The 16,853-nt window shown below is 44.4% G+C and overlaps 1 protein-coding gene and 1 long non-coding RNA gene across 5 annotated transcripts in view; one reads left to right on the top strand and one right to left on the bottom strand.

The window, feature by feature from the left end:
• Positions 1–16,853, bottom strand: part of DPP6 (dipeptidyl peptidase like 6) — a 486,229-nt gene that overhangs the window by 329,689 nt on the left and 139,687 nt on the right. Inside the window, exon 1 of one of the 4 annotated variants that reach the window (XM_083406241.1) lies at positions 13,734–14,022. The exons of the other annotated variants lie outside the window; for them this stretch is intronic. Within the exon in view, the coding sequence (XP_083262367.1) occupies positions 13,734–13,976 (243 nt within the window). The 5' untranslated portion in view covers positions 13,977–14,022. Of the gene's footprint in view, positions 1–13,733; positions 14,023–16,853 lie in introns of those variants that run through there. 4 annotated transcript variants of the gene reach the window in all.
• LOC310661149 lies at positions 13,497–15,953 on the top strand. Its single transcript, XR_014503782.1, has 2 exons — positions 13,497–13,713; positions 15,616–15,953. It is a non-coding gene; the product is annotated as an uncharacterized lncRNA (long non-coding RNA).

The raw sequence follows: 16,853 nt of genomic DNA on the forward strand, positions 1-16,853 counted from the left end.
GAATATTGTATTCCTCCTAAAAGTTCAGATCATCAGGCAAACAGGGGGTTCTTGTAACATGGGTTAATGCAACAGGAGCACATAGTCCTCCTCCTCCTCCCTTCAATGGATATACAGTATATTGTGTATAAAAGTTAGGGTATATCCCGGTAGCAGGGGATAAGAAAGAGAAGACTCAGTAGGATCTAAATTCCATCCACCCTTGCAGTTTCACCTTGAACCAGTTTAACCAAGATAGTAAAGTATTTTAATGGCACAGAGCGTACTTGTCTTTTCTTGTTTTAGTGTTAATAGCTATGGTGACAAACAATTTGCTTATTGCCTTCAACCAGAACAAACAAACCTGGCAATGCAACTTCTTGAAATGCAACTTGGATGGGCATTGTCAGGAACATAGTAGGGAGAAAAAAGAGTTAAAACTTCCCCTTCCCACCCACCTGCACTTTCTATGGGTCTAGACTCTAAAACTCCACCCCATTGCTGTTATTTAGATACCAAAAGCCTGGACATTGGTCGAGTTGTCTAGTTTGCCATTAATTGTATGGTAATTGCAAGCACACACCATTTTGTGCACAGTGAAAATCACTGGTAATTTCAAATTCATGTCCTTTCCATATACTGGGGTTTGTTTGGTTTTGGCACATTTCCACTGCTTTGGAAAGATCCATGAGCATACAAAGTTGAGAATTGAGGAAGCAGAACTTGTTTGCAGTGATTTTCCTGGGAACCAGAGAGCTACCAGATGACCCAAGATGAGCAATGACAATAAGGTGAAACCACAACTCCAAATTTATCATTTATAACTTGAAGAAAGGACATGTATGCTGCCAGAGATATCTTCTTAATCTTTTGCAATTTCATTCCTCCTCGACTTTCTCTAACCCTATAAATATCCAACTTGTAGCCCAGGCAACCTTCCATCCATCAAGTGCCTGAAAAGTACAGCCTGCATGTTCCCCCAAGACTAACCTTGTCACTTCATCACATTAGCTCTTGTTTCCATCTCTGACAATCTCTGGCCCTGTGCTGAAGAGCCAGAAAGCCACTTGCTTTTGTAACAGAACACTTTTACAAGGGGGTGGGGTTAGGGGGAAAGCAGCGGCATGCATGTCCTCGCTATCTGCTATATTATCCTTATCTAATTGCATGCACTTTGGCACTATCTGACATTTTCCAAACAGCAGATGCTTATTAGCTCTTGTTAGATAAAAGAACACTTGTGGTTTAGAGTGATTATCAGTTCCCAGACCTGACTTGCTGTAACAGATGGAGAAACCTTTCGCCCACCTAGTGTGGAAGGCAAAAAACTAGCTGTTTTTTGTTGCATTCCTAACAATGAAGTAAGTTTTATTGAATTCAATGAAGCTTACTCCCAGGAAAGTCAGGTTAGGGTTGCAGGGCTGTATTAATACTGAAGCTTATTTCATCTAGGGAAGGGGCGCATCATCGGGGATCCTGTTATCAACACAGCTTCAGTATTAATGAATTATTCCTAGAGTGGTTTCAACAATTAATCTCTCTCCCCAGGGGACTCTGGGAAATGTGAGGTGGATAAGGGTTATCTGACGACTCTCAGCACCCTTAACAAACTACAGCTCCCAGGATTCTTTGGAGGGGAGCCATGGCTGTTAAAGTGGCATAATAGTTCTTTAAATGTATGGGATGGATGTGGGATTAAAATTAAAAAAAAAAATTAAAGATCAGGGATATGTTTTGAGCTCACAGTCCTTCCACACAAAAATCCACTCCTAGGATTGTATCCAATGCAAATTCTACTCAGAGTACACCCATTGAAATTAATGGACAGGACTAACTCATTTCAATGGGTCTACTCTTCAGCTATGCTTGGTTACCCCACCCCCCACCGCTTTCCTTCACTTTAGCACTATAGTTTAGCAGGAGTAATAGTGTTGTTGCCATTGTTAGAGAAGTGAGAAACTCTTGGTCATCTATGCACAGAGATCAACCAGCTGACCCTAATCTAGCTTCTGAGCACCCCTGAACTACATAGCATGCAGGGAAGGGAAGAGAAAGACTAGCATCATCTGCAATACTTATAAACCTATTTAGAATAAACAATATACGATGGTTATCTCGGATTAAGGATTGGGGAAAGCTTCTTAACCCGTATTAAAAAGAAGTTACATCAGGGGTACATCAGTTCTGAAGGTTAAGAGAAGTGCTATTTCTCTCCAGTGTGCATTGTCTTTTAATATGTAATTTTATTTCATAATGTGTGTTATAACCAATTTTATTTCTATTATGATTTTTTTTAGGTCAGCTTGTTTCTAACACCTGATCTTATCAGTATTTCTAATGTATATTTTATTAGAGGTTACAATGATTGTGCAGTATAAAAATCCTGTTATATAACAAACAAACAAACAAAATCTCTATAATCTCTGTAACTAGTTTTCTATCACTCGTTTTTCTGGGCACTGGAGAATAATGCTGTGTTGCATTTCACTAATAGTGACAGTCAGTAGCTTAGATGGCTTTTTAAATAGGGTTAGACAAATTCACTTCAAATAGGTCTGTCAATAGCTATTAGCCATGAAGACTAAATGGAATCTCCATGCATGGAGGAAGATGGGAACAGAATGTGGGGCTTCTTAGACTAAATGGACCTTGGCCTCATTCCCAAAGGAAGGCTTAATTAATTTGGCCTAACAAACCCACCTAAGGCATGGTTTGACTCAGCATGTCATCCAAACCTAGGCTCATGGTTTAGCTCTCCCAGACAAACCATGAGCTTTAAACCATAGGATAAACCTCTGTTACATCTCATGGTATGTCTGGTGAGAGCTAAAACAGGAGCCTAGCTTTGGATAACATGCTAAACCAAAACCAGCAGAGGAGCAAAGCAGCTGCAATCTTCTCTTTGGGAGCCTGTATGTTTGCTTGTTCATGTTAAGCCATGGTTTGGCTTAGTGTGACATGCAAACCAGGCTGTTGTTTCTCAAAATTATTAATAAATATCAATAAATCAAATCTACTCTGCAGCCATACAAATGCCAATGCCATACAAATGCCATCATGGGTTTCTTAAAAATAAGTCCTGCCAGACCAATCTGATTTCTTTTTTTGATGGAATTACCAACTTGTGGACATAATGTATCTTGATTTCAGTAAGGCTTTTGACAAAGTCCCCCATGATATTGTCACGAGGAAGCTAGTAAAATGTGGGTAACTATTAGGTGGATTTGTAGCTGGTTGACTGACCGAACCCAAAGAGTACTCATTAATGGTTCCTCATCATCCTGGGGGAAAGTGACAAGCAGGGTGCTGCAGGGTTCTATCCTGGGCCCATTGTTATTCAGTGTTTTTATAAACGACGTGGATGAAGGAATTGAGGGGATGCTCATCAAATTTGCAGATGACACCAAACTGGGAGGAGTAGCTAATGCTGCAAAAGACAGAATCAGAATTCTTAACAGATTGGAGAACTGGGCGCATGCTAACAAAATGAATTTCCGTAAGGACAAATGTAAGGTTCTGAACTTAGGCAGGAAGAACCAGATGCACAAATATAGGATGGGGGACACCTGGCTTACAAGCAATAAATGTGTAAAGGATCTAAGGGGTCTTGGTGGACCACAAGCTACAGTCTGGTACAGCAACAAAAAAAAGCTAATTCTATTCTAGGCTGCATCAACAGAAGTATAGGGCCCCAATCAAGGAATGTAATAGCCCCACTCTAGTCTGCTTTGGTCAGACCACACCTGGAATACTGTGTCCAATTCTGGACACCACAATTTAAGAAGGATGTTGACAAGCTGGAACATGTGCAGAGGAAGGCAACCCAGATGATCAAGGGTCTGGAAATTAAGCCTTATGAGGAGCACTGGAAGGAGCTGGGTATGTTTAGGCTGGAAAAAAGGAGACTGAGAGGAGATATGATAGCCATCTTCAGATATGTTAAGGGCTGTCACATGGAGGAGGGAGGACACTTGTTTTCTCCTGACCTGGAGGGTAGGACTCAAACCAATGGCTTCAAGTTCAAGAAAGGGAACACTGACTAAACGTTTGAAAAAACTTTCTGATGGTAAGACCTGTTGAGCCATGGGACAGACTCCCAATAGGTGGTGGACTCTCCTCCCTTGGAGGTTTTTAAGCAGAGGTTGGGTGGCCATCTGTCATGAATGCTTTAGCTGAGATTCCTACATGGAGGGGTTGGGCTGGATGACCCTTGAGGTCCCTTCCAACTCTAAGATTCTACAATTCTATGGATCTCTGTGAAGACAGAAGCATCTCATGGCACTGCTTCAAATTCAGAAGATTTTTCTCCTTAATACTAATACAGTTGCTGAGCCATCTAGTAAATATTCAAATAATGAGGTTATGATGCCATTTGCAAGGATGCTACATCAGTGCTACAGAGAGATGTGCCAATGCAAATGTTTCATATCCTTTATGTGTGTTTTTTTTATTCTTGATTGTTTACTGAAAATATAGATGCTTACTGCAGCAGACTGCTAGCCTGAGGGAAGTATTTTCTTATTGTCCTTCATAAAACCTGCATCTTCCTTGCGATTTCCCCAACAATCACTCTCAGAACCTTGAATGCCAGGTTGCTAACACTTTCACTTTGTCCATAATCATTCCTTCAATCTGCTGAAAAATGAATTTTGAAGAACATTCCAATTTGCTTCTGCCTGGGGGGTGACCATATTTCCTTCCTATGTTCTCCTGCCAGTACAAGGTAAAGTCTGCATATTATATTTTATTTAACTTGAGGACCCATTGCTAGGATGTGCTGTGCAACCACTGCAGAGACAAGTTAGCTTCTCACAGGGTGAGGTGTGTGTATGCATGCTTAAAATAAGAGTTGCAAAAAAACCCCACACATTTTTAGAAATTGCAAATAATAATCAAAGACCTAATTACTATTACTGTACAAAGATTTGCATGAACAGGTGTGCTATTTTTAAACCAACAAAGAAACATGACCATGAAATTGATTTTGAGTGGCGGAATGACTTGACTTCATCCAATGTTGACTACAGTTTGCTTGCTGATCTCTACTGCTCTGCCACTGAGTTTTACCACTACAGAGAGGAATGTCTGGTGAGATAGATTATTGGTGAAGTCAGTAACATTACAGTATGTTGTCCTGGAAGGCTAGTTAACCTGAGCACCATATATGGGCTAATCAGGCAGAAGAGGGCAGATTCCAGGGTCAAAATAAAGCTGGAGAAGGCAAGGTGAGGATGATTTTAAGCTGAAACAGAGGTAGTGAAGGAAATTAAATGAAGAGCGGATAACAACACAGTTGGAAAGTAAAGTGCAGAGTATACTTTTTTGCATAGAAAGAGGCTGCATGAAGGAAAAGGAAGCTATTCAGAGGGCCTTGGAACAGAAGTGACACCAGTGACTGCAATCTTATACACCTTTACTTGAAAGCTTAAGTACATTAAGAACAGTGGGACTTCCACAATGCCAGGCATAATTTGGTTATGATATTAAACCAGTTATCCTAGCTTTAAGACCACTATAGTAAGTGTTCATCAGGGACTTGCTTCAAAACGCTTTTTTAAAAAATAAATATTTCAGAAAACGAATGGCCTACTTAGGTTGCTCATATGTCCAGGCCAAAACTTAAAAAAATAAATCATGCCTGAGGTTAGGGAATAGCAAAGTCAGTTGCCTACCACTAGAGAACCCACTAATGCACTAATGGCCTCTAAATCACCATCATATATAACTTACATTTTCTTGCCACTGTAGTGCAGCTGAATAGAAGAGGTGAGGAGTTGGCCACTGCCTGGCTCAGACCCATGCAGTTCTAGAACTGGTTTGCTTCCTTCTCCTGGCTTGTTGTTGGGTCAGGGCTCTTTTACTCTGCAGGTTCTTTGGTTCGCCACACGGCCACCTGACTCTCTGCTGACACTGGGAGGGGAGGTGGCTATGTGCAAGAGGATCTGCTGGGCACTGCAGTCTCTCGTATGGAACCCGATAAAACCCAGCACTGTAGAGCAATGCTTAACTCCAAAGCAGAGAGCAGTATTTTTTCTCTTGGCATCATAATTGTTTCACATTACACATTTTTAGGACCTACACAGTCTACACAACTTTGACTTTAAAGTCTGCTTTAAAACACCCCCAATCAACAGCCTGAGCTATTGGCAGCTATTTCTTTGATTCATAACCTGCCCATCTCTTTAAGCCTCAAAGCAAGAAACCGCTTTTATAAGCGAGTGTAAAATATCCACAGTTAAAGAGACAACTTGTGCACAACGCGAGGTGAAGCCATTTGGCTCAGGTGGCGGATCTAAACCCTTCCCTTGCCGTTGTGCCACTGCCAGCCCTGCTGGGGCTGACCACACCATTGACACAGAGCTGTTGCCCTCGCTGCTACTGGATCTGTGGGTGGTGGCGGTGGCATGGAGGACATTTTGGCTAATGTGGCAAAAGGTCTCGGGATGGCCCTGCTAAACAGGGAACAAATATATGGGAATGCAGCCAAGCGGAAGTGTTCTGCCAATCGGTTATAATCAGCGCTTAGCAAAAGTGCCCTCACCTTCCTTAGTGAAATTTAATCTTCATTACAATTAGGAACTTGGAAGGTATCTTGTGCCAATGAAGACCGCTGGCCCATCTGGCTCAGTATTGCTGATTGTGGTTCCCCAGTAGAGGCGGTTTTAGGATAGCATGACTGGTTTGGCTGCACCGGGTGCCGTGCTGCAGTGGGAGCCACAACAATGCTGTAGAACGGAGCAATTTTAGCACCACACAGGATGCCACTGGAATTTGAGAGCCCAAAGTCCACCACTGTCCCCAGGGGTTTCAGCAGAGCTCGCTAGACGCAACAGTGATTGAACCTGGAATCTTCTACATGCAGAGTATGTGCTCTGGCGCCAAGCTATGACCTTTCCCACTCATCAGTAGTTTTCATCAACTGGTAGCATGGCCCTTCAGTGGGATCTTGGAATGGGACCTCATTCCATGTGCTGCATTGCAATCTCACTAGCCGTTTGGGGCCAGATGGCTTCGTGTTATCATACACCATTATGCAATACTGAATTAACTCCAAGCTCATTAGCACTTGGCATCCGAGTTCATTATTAGAAGGAGCGGAAGCGCTATTAGAGTGGCTACTTAGTTTCACATTATGATAGCTTTTGATAGCTATTGCCAACTATGTATACAAAGGTAAGGGCCAAACTGGACAGGACATTACCATACATTAAATGTAACTAGTGTCAGATTCAGAGGTGTGATGCAATATAAGGAGCCGGGATCCCAATATTTATAAATGCATACATGCAGCTGATGGTATTAGCATTTTTAGAAGAAAAAACCTATATGTTCAATGCAAAGATACACATAATATCCTATCCAACTGGCCCTAAAAGAGTGCAGAAATGAATGCCAATCTTATCCAGATCATCATCAGCTTCTTATCTTCTGTGGCCCTATGCCAATCAGCAGTCCCCCAGTTTTAGAAGAGGCCACAAAAATACTGCATTTTTGGACCATATTTTACTCAGGGAAAATCCCCACTGCAGCAGAAGAGCAGATTATACCAAATGATGAATAAGAGAAGGTTGAAGTATTTGGCTAACTTTATAGACCTGATCTCTGACATTCAATCCCCTTTAACAGAAATAACTTATCATTGTGAATTTAATTTTAAAGGATTACTGTGATTATCACTTTTATTCTCAATGTTTTATGAAATTAATCAATATTTTGCATTAGAGAGAAGTGCTGAATTTCTCGTGCACTTGATTAATGCATTATTATCATCCCAGTAATTAAAAGTAACAGGGTTATACACAATCAGCATGTACATCTTACTCAGCACCTTTGGCAGTTGCCTGCAGAAATTAAGCTCATTAATCACCCTGACCACAAAGAAAAGTAGGCAGGGGAAAGCAACAGAAAAAAGCTCTGTTTCATTGGGGAGGGGGGAATGTTCAAAGCCAATATCGAGAAAACCATTGGACTATATTCCAATATGGAAAAGATTAATCTCAAAAGGAAAAAGTATGAGTGTGCTGCCAAAATTATAAATTAATGTTCTCCTGTTACACTGTTCTGCAGTTACTTCACATTTCTTCACCAGATACTGTATCATATCCATATCAATTAATCTGGGCAGGCAGCTCTGCAACTAAGGGAGAATGTTTTGCACATACAGTATGTGTATTTGCAGTCTCCCAAGTTTTGAAGTGAACGTGCCATGCCATACAAAGCTTCATACTACTTACCATTTACATAACTTTTTAGAATTTCAGAATCACAGGCATTACCTCAATAAAAAAAATTCCTTCCAATAGCACCTTAGAGACCAACTAAGTTTGTTATTGGTATCCTTACAACTATTTTGTCAAATAGACTAGCATTATTCTCTCATGTGGGGGTGGGGAGAGGAGATAAGACCAAAGCTGAGATAATGATGGCTTTGCCTAAAGGCTGCCTAGTGAGCCTGGGCTTCGTATATCACAAAGGCGCACCTTTCTTTTTCCTTTCTCTCATGCCGGCGGCTATCACCTTTGCAGGCCATACTTCAGACTCCAGTCTCTCACAAAGTAAGAACTGCTTGAGCCTTTACATCAATTACCTCTCCAAGACTGTGAAATGAACGCCTGTGATGCTGCATTATTTTCTCTATCAATTTTCCGTGGGGGAGAAAGAAGAGTGCAAAACAAATCTCTAACATCTGGCCTTTGTTGTGGTCAGACAGCTGGTTTATTTTTCATTCCGGATGCTGCTTCATTTTCCCCCTCTCTTTTTTGCCCACCATTGAATCTGTGTTAGCTATTATAAGCTTCCTTACAAAGCTAGCAGTTTTTTTAAAAAAATAATAATTCTTACAAGCCACTGTGGTGCAGACTATGAATGAGCAGGGGTGGGGAGCTGAGTTCAAGTCTCCAATCAGCTATGAAACTCACCTTCAGCCAGTCACTCCCTCTCAACCTAACCTACTTCACAGATTAGTTATGAGGATAAAAATTGGGGAGCAGGAGTAACATAACAAAGTTACTGTGAAGATAAAGGAGGATAGTCATGTACAACTCATTGGAGTGTGAAGAAGAAGAAGAAGAAGAAGAGGAGGAGGAGGAGGAGGAGGAGGAGGAGGAGGAGGAGTTTGGATTTGATATCCTGCTTTGTCACTACCCGAAGGAGTCTCAAAGCGGCTAACATTCTCCTTTCCCTTCCTCCCCCACAACAAACACTCTGTGAGGTGAGTGAGGCTGAGAGACCTCAGAGAAGTATGACTAGCCCAAGGTCACCCTGCAGCTGCAGGTGGAGGAGCGGAGACACAAACCAGGTTCACCAGATTACGAGTCCACCACTCTTAACCACTACACCACAGAAGGAAAAAGAGCACAAATAAAATGCTCTCCAAATGCACCATGTGAGAAAGGCTAGCTAGCAGGGCACAAATGATGAACAAGGCAGTGTGTTGTGGTGGTTAGAGTGCTAGACTGGGATCTGGTGGACCAGGTTCCAAATCCCCCCTCAGCCATGAAACTAATTGGGTAACCTTGGGCCAGTCACTGCCTCTCAGCCTAACCAACCTCACAGGGCTGTCATGGGGATTAAATAAGAAGTGGGGCAACCATGTATGTCACCTTGAGATCACTGGAGAAAAAGGTGGGATATAAATGCAATAAATAAACAAATGGGTTCCTATGTCTCTCTCTCGCTGTTTGGGGTACTTTTATGCCAACATATAATGGAATTACAATCAAAAAAATAATGTGTAGCTGGTACAAGGAGGAGATGCTGCATGGGGATGTCCCCAGGGCATGAGCCAGTGGTTCACATACCTCTGGTGTAACAAAACAAAGAAGGGACCATGCTCTAGGCCAGGCATGGCCAAACGTGGCCCTCCAGCTGTTTTGGGACTACAACTTCCATCATCCCTAGCTAACAGGACCAATGGTCAGGGATGATGGGAACTGTAGTCCCAAAACAGCTGGAGGGCCACGTTTGGCCATGCCTGCTCTAGGCATCCTAACCCAATACTTAATGCAGATGTGTTTCATTTTTAAATGTCTTAATTATTGGGGGGGGCTCTTTTTAAAAAACTCAATGAATTGAACAAACACTGAGCTAGTGAACAGGGCATTTTGTGGAACAATGTACTCTTAAGGTGTTCCCTTATATGAAGTAGAACCTGTATATCAGTCTCGATATATTTTAATTGGGCTGAACCTGTGTGACAAATGCTCAACCACTTTTATGGGAATGCTCTCATTAAAAACAAGAGCTCCCTTACCCAGTTTTAGCCTTTAATATGAAATTTATATTAGACATCTAATCCTTCTAGAAAGGGGTTCATAATGCAATCACCAACAGAGCAGCCAGTTATCAAGCATCATTGCATACAATATTAGCAGGATTTAGCAGGATTTCCAGCTACTGTGCAAAGCAGATTCTGCAGAAACCTACCAAAATCACAGATCTCTGCACCTCATTTAGCTGCTTTTATTGTTGCGCATCACCTTTCCTTCCCTCTTAATGTTGAAATTGACAGTAATTTACATTAAATCTACGTTTAAAAGTCCTTGCTAGCATCACTATTCTGAGCACTGCTTTTGCAAGGAAGAACTTTGATTTCTGTTCTTTGCCATTTTTTGCCAGTTGCCAAGGTCAGAAATCCTGCCTTGGCTCATAAGCTGAACACTCTTCACTAGCTGACAGCAAGCCACTGAAGGCCAATAAAGCCGCCAGTTCCCTTTAAATGACCCAATGCAAAGTATGCCAGCAAGCAAGATCTCCCAGTGGTAGAGCTGGAAAGGTTTCAGTACCTGAGACAGCTCCCCAAGAGAAGCACTTTTCAGAATGATTGGAGACAGGAAGAAAAACACAGGATTTCCACATTGCTGTCACTTAGCACTTGAACACTTAAACAGCTCTTTTTTTAAAAAAAAAAAAAAGAATTCATCCTAACCCTAACGGATTAATACATGTTGTAACTCTAAATAGCTCCCACTTTATCTAAACTGCTTATAAGCTTATATGTTGGGGTGTTCTATTTCCAAAAGCCTGGCTCTACACTTTCTATACCCCTCTACCCACAATTTGAATGTTAATACAACATATTTCGAAGACATGTAGGTCTGCTTTTGTCTCCCAGATCCTAGAATTTGTTAACTTTGGGGAATAGCTGAAATAGCGACTAGGTTAAAATCAGACAGAGGCAGCTAACCTTCTAGTATACAGTTGTTATATCTGTGACTATAGGAGTAAAGGAGGGTGCATGTTCTCATTAATAAATAAGAATAATAAAATTTTATTCATACCCAGCCCTCCCCAGCCAGGGCCGGACCCAGGGCGGCTAACACCAAATATAAATTACAATAAAATGTAATAGAAAATAACAACAAACAAACAAGTAAAATACGGCTTAAAATACAGCTTAAAATTAATTCCCACAATATTGTTTTTAAGCCTTCAGGGAAATGGTGTTTCATGCTCTGATTCCTTTTCTTTCTACAGTTCAGTAGACTATTAGGAAATGGAAGGAGTGGACCAGGTGAGAGGTGTGTGTGTGCCTGCTCAACAGGTCTTACTCACTAGTAAATGTGTTCAAAATCTCAGCCTTAATGAAGCTAACTTGGAAGGATAAGCAGTGTCAACAAAAATGTCATACACACAATAAATCGACTGTGCTACAATTTTTGATTATCAGAGACAGCTCCAGACATCTGTCATATTCAGAACTGGGGCTGGGGCAGAAAAAAACATAAGCTCCAAGCAAAGTATTACAGAAAGAGGGGAAAAAACAGAGAGAAACAGTCAGTGGAGGGATATACCTTTCCTTTTAAAAAAGTCATTTCTTTGCTTTATCATGCCGCCATCTAGTGGTTAAAGCCTGAGATAGGCTAGACAGCCGTCAGACAAACACAAAAACATTTTCATCGTTTTGTTTCAAAAGGATAACCCCTAGGATTCCGGGTTAATTAAATTTAGATCTTTCTTTACCCTCCACTAAATATTACAGTGATACTAAATAGGATTTAGTTTTAGGATCCTTTTTTTAAGGTAGTGGAAGTTAACTCCCCTTTTCCATCTACTGGTTCTTAGGAAACAGACCCTCCTCTGTGGACTCTTTCCACGAATTTTTGTGCTCATCTCCTTGCTGGGAGGAGGGGGAAAGAGAAGCCCGTCCCTCGAGCTACCTCCCACAAAACACGTTCTCGATCAGGAAATAAACAGGCACAAAAGAAAATCCTACGACTTTCCTTGGCAATCTCTCTCTCCACGGGGATCTTAAGTGAGTGAAGCCGAAAGGAATTGTTTTTCTCCTGCCCCCACCAAGTTCCAGGCAATCACCAGTTTGTGATAATTACTAGTGACTTCTATAATTAAAGGCTGAGCACAGCTGCAGCTCTAATGGAAACTTCAGATGAAACAATGCTGAGAAATACGTATTCTTCGCGGATGGAGCGAAGGAACCTCAGACGCTAAGAGCCATTATGGTGCGCCGCCGCCCACCCCCGAAAAAACTTTTAAGTTACACATTTATTTAACGTGCAGAAGCACACACACACACACACACTACCACGGAGCTGCATCTGAATAGGAAACCTGATAATATGGGCATCACTACAGGCTAACGGTGGCGATGGTGCGCAGCCTGTCTAATTCTCTTCTTCCAAAACAATCCAAAAGGATTTTAACTTTTCCCCCCCTCCCCGTTCGCGCCATCATCAACCCCAAGCAGCCAAGCAAGTACCCTGGATGAGTCACTCGTTACTAAGGCAATATGCAAATACAAACTCTTTGAAATCTCTGCTCCCATCAGCAGGAAAGAGGGGATGGTGGGGCGGAGGGTGGGGAGAGAGAGAGAGGAAGAGGAAGGGAAACGTGTTTGCTCCAATTTACACTTCAGCACCTCCTTGGAGCTTAATATAGCCTTCCAGTTGCCTGCTTTGTTTCTTGGCAGTTTTAAAGCAGAAAAGGGCGGCGGAGGAAGAGAAGCTGGAGGCTTCGACAAGGGGCGATAAAAAGTTATCACCGGAAGAACTGAAGAATTTCCTAACAACCTACAAGAGTCAGGGCAGTTTGGTAGGAAACAGCCCGAGCCGTCTGTATTTTGACTCTGTGCTGCTGCTGAGTGCAGTGGGACTGCCTCCCCCCCTCCCCCCCCCCATGGAAGTTTACGGCCAGTTCAGATCAATGGGGCGATGTGTCTCCACCATATCTTCATTCTCGAAAGGGAGAGCGGAGTTCCCTTTCTGAAGTGCACAACGTAATTAAAACCCACAGGGTTTCTTATTATTTTTTTAGACAAAAGAAGCGGAAGAGTGGTGGCTGGCAGCAGAAAGTAGGTTCAGAAGACGGGGAAAGATCTCTCTCTCTCTTTCTCTCTCTCTTTCTCTCTCTCTCTCTCTCTCTCTCTCTCTCTCTCACACACACACACACACACACACACACGTCGATAGAGGCAACTAAGGACTCCCCTCCTAAAGACCCACGAGCTCGCGCGCTACTTGTGGCAGGTGCTGGAACGCGCCCCCCCGCGCACGGCCACTCGGGCAGCCCCAGAGGCTGCGCGCACATCACCTCCGTGGCTAGAATCCCATATGGAGGGGATGAGCCAAAACAAAACACCCGGGTGGGGGGGAAGCAGGCATCACAAGGCGACCCAGACAAAAGGAAAATAGGACACCATTCCAAAAAAGGAAAAGGATGGGGAGCAGCAGCAGCAGCAGCAACCCCGAACCCGCATCCACCGAGCGTCACCCAACCCAGGTAGGCAGGGGCTGGCTTACATCTTCCTCCTCGCAGTCACTCCTCCTCGCCTGGTATTGGAAGCGGGGTCGGGGGTTGTCTTGTTGCAATGGACGCGACGCTTTCCCTTCTCCGCCGGCTGCGTTGGCAGCGGCCGCCGCCGCCGCCGCGGAACTGTCCTCTTCGGCGCATTGGGGACCCAGCAGGTGACTCGCCTCGGGAGTCACCGGGAAAGATCTGGAGGTGTTGATCTTCCCGCCGAATCTCTGGTACAAGGAAGCCATTCAGTCAATCCAGGACGGAGAGGGGGAGGTATTCTCTCTCTCTAATTAATTAATTATTATTGTTACTATCCATGCAATATAAGGAGAGGCTGTTTGTAATCGGCAGATTTGGAGCCTGCGCCGCCTCGCTCTCTTTTCCCCTAGCCTCGGATCGCCTTCTACCACGTCGAGTCAAGCCCTCCTCAATAACAGATCAGTGGAGCTGGCGAAGCGCGCGCTCCCTCCCTCGCGCTCCCTCTTCCTTCAACAGCATTAGGAGAAAACCCAGGCGGGGTGGGTGGGTGGGGGGTGAGAGAAGAGTTGATGGAATAACCCAAAACACACATATACACGCGCCGGGGAGCCCCCGCTTGAGGAACGCTGTACAATCCGGAAGAGATCCTGCTTTCACACCCCCTCCACTAAAACGGAGAGGGAGAGAAGGGAAAAAAGATGTCCCCAGATGGCGGAGCCGGAGCGGAATTAGACGGGGGTGTGGAGGGAAAGGGGGCTTGGCTGGCTCGCCCCGAGGCGACGGAGCAGCCGCCTGCGAGGTCTCATGCCGGCCGCGTCCGAGAGGCGAAAGTGGCGGCGGGTGGGGAGGGGAGGCGAGGGTGTTGTGCGCGCGATCAGGGGCCGGGCGGGGGGCGATGGAAACACCAGGAGGGGAGAGACCTCCTTGCGAGCACGCTGCTCGCCCTGGAGAAGGAAGAGGAATCCGAGGCGCGCACCAAGGAGGGAGGGGATCGCTGCTGCTGCTGCTGCTGCTTTCTCTGTAAAGCTTTCCTGGGGAGGGGAGCTTGAGTCTCCTTCCCCTTGGAGAACTTGAAAAGGGAGCCAGAAGCAAGGGGGTAAGGTGGGGAGTCGCTGGCCAAGCAGGGCTTGAAGGGGGTGGGTCGGGGGGCTTAAAAGCAGGAGGGGAGGCACAGCCACAACCCAAAGCCCGCAGCTTCGTTTTGGTGTCTAATGCCTGTCTTTTGATCTCTGGCGAGAGGGAATTAACCGTGTCCCTTTCCTCCAAGACGCGGAACCGGTCCTTGTGGCATCAGGGATTTTCCAGAGCGGCTTTCCTCCTCATCCTCTCTCGTCCCCCAATTTCCCTCTCTTCTCCCCCCCCCCACCCACCGCTTCCTCCTCCCCACAACTCGCTTGTTTAATCAACCAAAGTGTCTCGTAATATTTCGCTCTTAATTCATTTTGCTGCATTAAAACGTGCTTCAGCGCCCCTCTGTGGAAACACAAGCAAACTGTTTCTCCAGGAGTAATCCTCTGGAATAAACAAAATGCGAGACGGAGGAACCTCCAGCCCAGAGCCCGCCGCTGGGGATACTGGGACCCGCGAGGGTGCTGGCAGCAGCGGCGGGTAAAACAGATTAAGAGGCTCTGCCCTCTTTTCCTGCGCGGCTGCAGTTTAGCCGCTGAGGAGAGAGACTCTCGCTTTGGGCAGCAGTAAGCAGGGCACCCAGTACTTAACGGATGGTCTCTGGGGGCTAATGAAGCCGGGGACGCGCAGGGCACTGGGGGCGCGACTGGTCCTGCGATGGGCAGCTAACGAGGTTACTTGGGGAGAAAAAGGGCGCCCACTCCTAAGCCTTCCCCGGTCTGGCTGCTGGGTTTCCATAGCAACAGATGCTTATGATCTTTATTTTATTGTTTTAAGAGTCAGGAGTCACGGAGAGAAGGAAAACAGCCCGAGATATCAGTTACACACACAAGCTCCGACCTTCATTCTGCTTGGCGCCTCCTGCACACGTCGTCGTTTGTAAGGAACGTGAAAATTAAGTTCGCAAGTTGGCCCCTTGGATGCGAACGTCTTTCCTGTTTACAGAATGCGCAAGTGTGTGATTCTCTCTCATGCTCTCTCTCACACAGAGAGACACTAGAAAATTATCGTCTTAGAATAAAATCTGACCGATAGAATAAAAAATGGTCTCTCCACCCCCCCCCCACTTGAACTTTGTCTTCCTTTGCAAATAAAAAGAACGCCCAGCTCTATGATTCTACGGTTCTGTGTCAATAATATCAGTTGTTGTAAGCCTCTTACATTTTATTTGCTCGACACTGCAAAATTCCTTCCTCAAAACAAGCTGCTTAATGACGGAGCGTTTTCCCTCTTTGCACCCCAACGACCCCCCCTCCCCGTAAACTGCTGGTTTTGCTGCACCCTTCAAAGCTGGTGATGGAAGCCATAACATTTAGATGAAAACGAAGTACCAGCCCCTCCGGAGGGGCCCCTGCAGTCCTGCTTTCTGAAGTTGAAAGAAAGGAACGATCATTTTGATCTTCAGAGCTCAGGTCTTGACATTTAATTAAAAGAAAGCTAGAAAGTCAACTTGTGACTCTCTGAAGTATTAAGTCAGGCATCCCATCACAAGGTGCACAGACTGTCACCTAAACATAAACCACTGCAAGTTTCCACAGTCCACTGGCCCATGAGATTGATTCATGGCTGTGCCTTGAACAGACTACACACTGGTGAGGAATTCTTGTCATACCCTTCATTTTTTTTTTAAAAAAAGCATTTTGGCTGAAGAGGGCCAGTGAATAAAATATTGTTGCGTTTTTGTGTAGAAGCACAGGGCTCACACCCTGCTCTAACCCTGAACTTTCTTTAAAAAGGCACTCGATCGCAGAAAAACAATTTTCCACCTATAAATGGAGGGACAATACTGCAGCAGCAATGGGAAAGCACTGTTCATGGGGTCACCTATGAATGCAAGTCAGCCCTACACTCAAAAAACTCTTGACTTAAAGGCCATATTAAGTCAATAATCTGAGAAATAAAGCTTGCAGCTCTCCTTATTTTACCCGCAACTCTAATTAGCCTCTACATGTGCCTTTGAACGCAACAATCTTTTCAGTAAAACAAACGAAGTGGAAGGCAGAGCCATGGCTACA

The sequence above is a fragment of the Podarcis tiliguerta genome (genome assembly GCF_965153285.1).
Source record: "Podarcis tiliguerta genome assembly, chromosome: 12".
NCBI lineage: Eukaryota > Metazoa > Chordata > Lepidosauria > Squamata > Lacertidae > Podarcis > Podarcis tiliguerta.